Raw genomic sequence first — 5,046 nt, 5'->3', positions numbered from 1 at the left:
CCGTATCCGTCCTGGTCCCTCAGGAAGGACGGAGGGCGTTGGAGTGGGATGGCTCCAGTTCAGCATCTGTGGGATTCCAGCCCCGGATGGAGCAGCCCAAGCCCAGGAACGAACCCCGCTCAACGAGGAGCCCCTGGGTGCACCCAGGCACAGCCTTGAAAGGGGCACTTGTGGGGGTTCCCAGCCCCCTGTAGAGCCTTGCTCAGCCCCCACATCCCACAGATGCCGAGTGTGTGCCATCCCTGGAGCCGCTGAGAGCCGCCGGGCACGGGATGGAGAGTCGCCGGAGGGACATGGAGCTGCTCAGCAACAGCATGGCCGCGTACGCCCACATCCGAGGTGAGCCAGGGCGCGTCCGGGGGGCCCCAAGGCCACCCCAGGGCCACTGTGGGCCCTCAGCAGCACAGACCAGTCCCTCACCCCCTCTGCTCTCCCACAGCCAACCCCGAGAGCTTTGGGCTCTACTTCGTGCTGGGCGTGTGCTTCGGTCTGGTGCTGACCCTGTGCCTGCTGGTGCTGCGCTTGTCCTGCCGGTCCCCCCCGCGCCCCCCGGCCCGGCCCGGCCACCCCAGCGAGGACGAGGAGGAGGATGACGAGGACGAGGATGAAGAGGAGGACACCATCGACCGCGCAGCGTCCGAGTCACTGCTGCCGGTGACCGAGATCCCTCTGGAGAGCCACGGCCCCGGGGACGGGGCGCTGGCCGTGAACGTGTTCGCGTCGGCGGAGGAGCTGGAGCGGGCGCAGCGGCTGGAGGAGCGCGAGCGCATCATCCGCGAGATCTGGCGCAACGGGCAGCCCGACATCCTGGGCTCCGGCACCATCGGCTCCGTCGGCACCCTGGGCCGCGTCCACTACTACTGAGCCCCGGCACAGGGGCAGCTGCCCTGGCACGGTGCCTGCTCCCCTCAGAGCCGATCCCACCCGTGCCAGGAGGGACCGGCAGGACACGGGGACTGCTCGTGGCCCCTGCACCGGCGGAGCCGCCTTGGGCTGTCCCTGCACCAAGGACAGCCGGACCACGGTGCCACGGGCATGCCCGGGGCTGGACTCTCCCACAGCACCGTGGGACATGATGCACTTTGAGCCATTGGTACGAGGCTGGCACCAGCCAAGCAGCCCCAGGACACGCAGGGACAGGGACAGGGACAGGGCTGACCTTGCTGTCCCATCTCAGCCGGGATGGGTGGGGGGTCACCCTGTGGGGCAGGGCCGGGCTGTGTCCGTGTGAGCCCTGGGCTCCTGCCCCACAAACATGGTGCTGTTATACACAAGCTGGAGCCCAGCGTGGTGGGGTCCTGAGTTTTGGGGGGCCCTGGACACCAGGACGGTCTCAGCCCCTCCCCAGGCCAATTCCCTCTTCGGCCCCACTAAATTTAGCCGGATCTTTTCCGGCGCCGCCCACCGTGACCCAGCGCCCTCCCAGCGGGACCAAGGCGGATGTTCCCGCTGGACTCTGGGATGGCCGCTGCTCCCCAGGGATGTGGCTGCTCCCACCAGGCTGAGACACATCCTGCCCCACTCCCAGCCCCAGCACAGCCCCACAGGGTGCGGGGGCCCCACTGCCCCCTCCCCAGCAGCTTTATAAAAATAGCTTCTTCCCAGGCTGGTCCCCCCTGCCGCCAGCGCCGGCAGGATCCAGATGTTTTCCAGATGTTCTCCAGTGGCTGGAGGCCAGGATGTGCTGGGGCTGGGACTGGGGCTGGCCTGGGAAACTATGTGGGGGCTGGAGGAGGAGGAGGAGGCCCTGTCCCAGCCTTGCTGTGGGCCGTGGCAGGACCCCCTGTGCCATGGTGGGACCCCCTGTGCCAGGCAGGACCAGCCCAGCCCCACAGGAACATGGGAGCCAACAGCAGCTCCCTGAGCAGCCCCCACACAAAGATCCATACCCAAAATAGTTTATTGTAAACAATTTCTATACATTCGGGGGCAGTTGTGCTGCAGGGAGCAGTACCTGGGCACAGGGTGGGCATTTTGTGCCCAGTGAGTGCAGATCCGGGCTGGGGGCAGTGGGGTCAGGGGGCACAGGGCACCGTGTGCCCCCCACCTGCCCCGGGTGGGCAGCGCAGCCCCCACGGCACTAACAGGACAGCACCTTCCTCACCCGCTCGACCTCTGCCTGTGGGGAGAGGCTGTGAGTGCTGGGGGGCACGGGGGCACCGGGACGGGGCAGCCCCTGCCAGGACTCACCTGCAGTGCCTGGCGCTGGCTCCGCTCCTGGCACAGCTCCAGCCGCAGGTCCTGCAGGTCCCGCCTGCAACACGCCCGGACGGCTCAGCCGGGACCAGACCCAGCAGGGAACGGCCCGGAGCCACTGAGGACCCCCCGACCCCCCCATCCCCACTCACAGGTGCTGGACTCGCATCAGGTCCACGAGGATGTGCAGGGTCCGCACCTCGGCCTTCAGGTCCTCCAGGGCCAGCAGCCTCCCCTCCGGCCCCTCCGGTCCCTCCGCCTGTGCCCCGCTGGGGACAGGGACACAGAGCCTGGCATGGGGCGGCCCCCAGGGCTGCTCCACCCCACAGGGACCCCCCACACTCCCCAGGACGAGGCTGGGTGGCCGCTGGCCGGGTACCCGTGGCCGTGTGGCCGTGGGGTGGCTCAGCCTGGCCGTGGTCACCGACACCGCGTTGAAGCCATCGGCATCTGCCAAGGAAAGGGCGGGAATCGGTGTCCAGCACCAGGCAGGGCCCAGCCCCCCTGCAGCCCCTTGTGTGGCCCCTGCACCCTACCTGGGTCACTGGTTCTGCCCCGCCCCGTGTCAGCCGTGGCGCTGGGCTGGGGGTCACCAGGCCTGGGGACAGCAGAGGTGTGAAATGGCACAGCCAGTCCTGCTCCAGGGCCCAGACATGGCCGTGGGCATGGCCCTGGTGCTGGGACATCGTTGTGGCCCCAGATGCTCCAGCACGGCCACATGTGTCTTACTTGGAGGCCAGCACAGGGACTGGTTTGGCCTTGGCAGGGACGGGGGGAGCAGGAGCCATCCTCTTGGTGAGCGGGAGCTTGGCCAGCTCCATCCTCACCGGTGCCGGGAGCTCTGGGGAGAGGAGGCAGGAGCAGGGCTGGGGCTGGGAGCGGCACTGCCAGGCCAGAGCGGGGCAGGAAGCTCTTCCTGCCCCAGCATGGGGGGCCTGCCCCAGGCACATCTCTGTCCCTCCTTCTCCCCCAGCCCAGGACTCACCTGGAGGCTCCCAGTCTTCAGCCTCCCTGTCCTTTGCTGTGGTTCCAACTGCCAGGGAGCAAAAGGGCTCCTTAGGCTCTGGGGAAGGACCCTCTCCCAGCCCCACACCAGCCCCACACAGGCCCTGCTGCGGGCGGCGCTTCCTCTGCACGGCAGAGCAGGGGAACCACGGGCAGGATGTCATCCCACCCCCACAGCACAGCAGCATCTCCATCCCACCGAGCCCGGGAGCACAGCAGGGCAGGCCCACCAGCACGGCGGGTACAGGGCACCAGGCCGTGGGCAGGTGCCCGTGGACCACCCTGTTCTCATGCCCAGCCCTGGAGCAGCTCGGCCAAGCACAGGGGCTGCTGCTGTTGGGGTGGTTCCCATGCACAGGACCCCCAGAGCTGCGGTGTCTCCCTCCTACCTGCCCTCCTGTTCCCTCCTGCCTCTGCCCACGAGGTCGAGCCGTGCCCTGCCGGGCTCCCCTGGCCCCACACTGTGCACGTGATGCCAGAGGAAATCGGCTCCGTGCTGGGAAGGAAGTCGAAGCAGAGAGAACCTGAGTGCTGGTCCACACCACATCCCTGTGCCCCACAGGGCTCCCCCTGCCCCCCATCCTGGGCGGGTCCGTGGCTGCCCCAACCCACCTCACACCCACCTGCGGGGCTGCCCGGCCATCCTGGTGGGACAGGGGGGCTCCTGGGGCTGGATGGACACCAGGGCCGGACATCCCTGGGCTCAGTGTCCTGGGATGGCATCGCTGGCATCAGCTGTGGTTGGGTGAGGATGGGACTGGAGGGCACTGGGTGCTGGGACTGCAGGTGGGGACCAGTGTCACGGCACAGCCCTGCAGAGCCCTGTGTCCCCCCGGCCACCCCCAGCACAGAGCCTCCAACTCACCTTTTCCCCACACAGGGCAGGGCTGGGCCCTCTGTGCCAGTGTGGGGTCTCAGCCTTGGCATTGGGGTTCCCTGCATGGCTGAGCCCCAAACGCCGGGGAGAGCCAGGGCTGGCACAGTGTGGAGCAAGGCAAGGGGCAGGACCACAGCTGGCCCCGGGTGACAGCTCACAGCCATCTGGGGCATGCAGTGGTTCTGTCACCTTGGGCTGGAGGGGAAGTGAAACCCAAACCGCGGAGGGGCCGAAACCCACAGAGCGCAGGGGGTGGTGTGGCCGCGGTCCCTCTGGGATGTCACTGTGACACTGTGACACTGTGACACCACTGCTCCGGCCGGGCCAGCACCTGGCCCAGGAGGCAGCACAGATATTCCTTTTGGTCAAATGCATCCGACCCAGCAATCCTGAGCCCCGAGCAGGGGTTGGGGATCGGCCGTGGGCAGAGACGGGGGTTTCATTGCTGCAATTCCCAGGGTGACCCCTCAGGGAACTGGGAACACCGGGCATCCCTTTCCCTAGGTCAGCTCGAGGTCAAGCATGAGGTGAAGCAGCTACCATTACCCCACATCTCTGTCCCAACAGCTCTTGGCCATCACCCCACAGCACCAGGAAAGCTGCTCTGCCCCTGGGCATCCCCTGAACCAGCCCAAGGCCACACACCCAGCTCGGCTGTGGGAAGGGAGGGAGCTGCTCCTGTGCGTGGGTGACACAAGCCCTGCTGGCAGCAGGCAATTAGTGCCAAAACAGGGGCTGAAAGGTCTATTAACGCATAAAACCCAACAGGGAGTTGCTTTCATACCTGAGTCAGGCCAGCACAAACCCCTGGTTTGTGCCCCTGCTGCTCTGTGACACTGAAGGCACCTGGTTGGGCTTCCCCTTCCCCCCCTGGTGTCCCCCCAACCTCTCCTCCAGGACCACCCTGTCCCTCAGCTCCCCTGCAGCTCCAGGCTCTTCTGGCGACTCAGGACACAAACCAAGCAGAG

At 67.2% G+C, this 5,046-nt stretch overlaps 2 protein-coding genes across 4 annotated transcripts in view; one reads left to right on the top strand and one right to left on the bottom strand.

Annotated features, from left to right (window-relative positions):
• EVA1B (eva-1 homolog B) overlaps positions 1-1,274 on the top strand; it is a 2,378-nt gene extending 1,104 nt beyond the window's left edge. Inside the window, exons 2-3 of one of the 3 annotated variants that reach the window (XM_027668653.1) lie at positions 223-339; positions 440-1,274. In XM_027668653.1, coding sequence (XP_027524454.1) covers positions 223-339; positions 440-864 — 542 coding nt within the window. In that variant the 3' untranslated portion in view covers positions 865-1,274. Of the gene's footprint in view, positions 1-206; positions 340-439 lie in introns of all 3 variants that reach the window. The other 2 variants (XM_027668654.1, XM_027668656.1) reach the window with 2 other exon arrangements.
• An 806-nt stretch (positions 1,275-2,080) lies between these two features.
• LOC113959547 (SH3 domain-containing kinase-binding protein 1-like) lies at positions 2,081-3,768 on the bottom strand. The gene is made up of 7 exons (XM_027668657.1): positions 3,591-3,768; positions 3,182-3,229; positions 2,926-3,037; positions 2,733-2,794; positions 2,349-2,646; positions 2,191-2,254; positions 2,081-2,119 (listed from the first exon to the last, which is right to left on the bottom strand). The coding sequence occupies exons 3-7, from the start codon at positions 3,015-3,017 to the stop codon at positions 2,081-2,083; spliced, it is 555 nt and encodes a 184-aa protein (XP_027524458.1). The 5' UTR covers positions 3,018-3,037; positions 3,182-3,229; positions 3,591-3,768.
• Between the last annotated feature and the right edge of the window lie 1,278 nt (positions 3,769-5,046).

The sequence above is a fragment of the Corapipo altera genome, unplaced genomic scaffold, assembly GCF_003945725.1.
Source record: "Corapipo altera isolate COAL_440 unplaced genomic scaffold, ASM394572v1 297, whole genome shotgun sequence".
In the NCBI taxonomy this organism is placed as follows: Eukaryota; Metazoa; Chordata; class Aves; order Passeriformes; family Pipridae; genus Corapipo; species Corapipo altera.
This window is presented reverse-complemented; position numbering and strand designations above follow the sequence as displayed.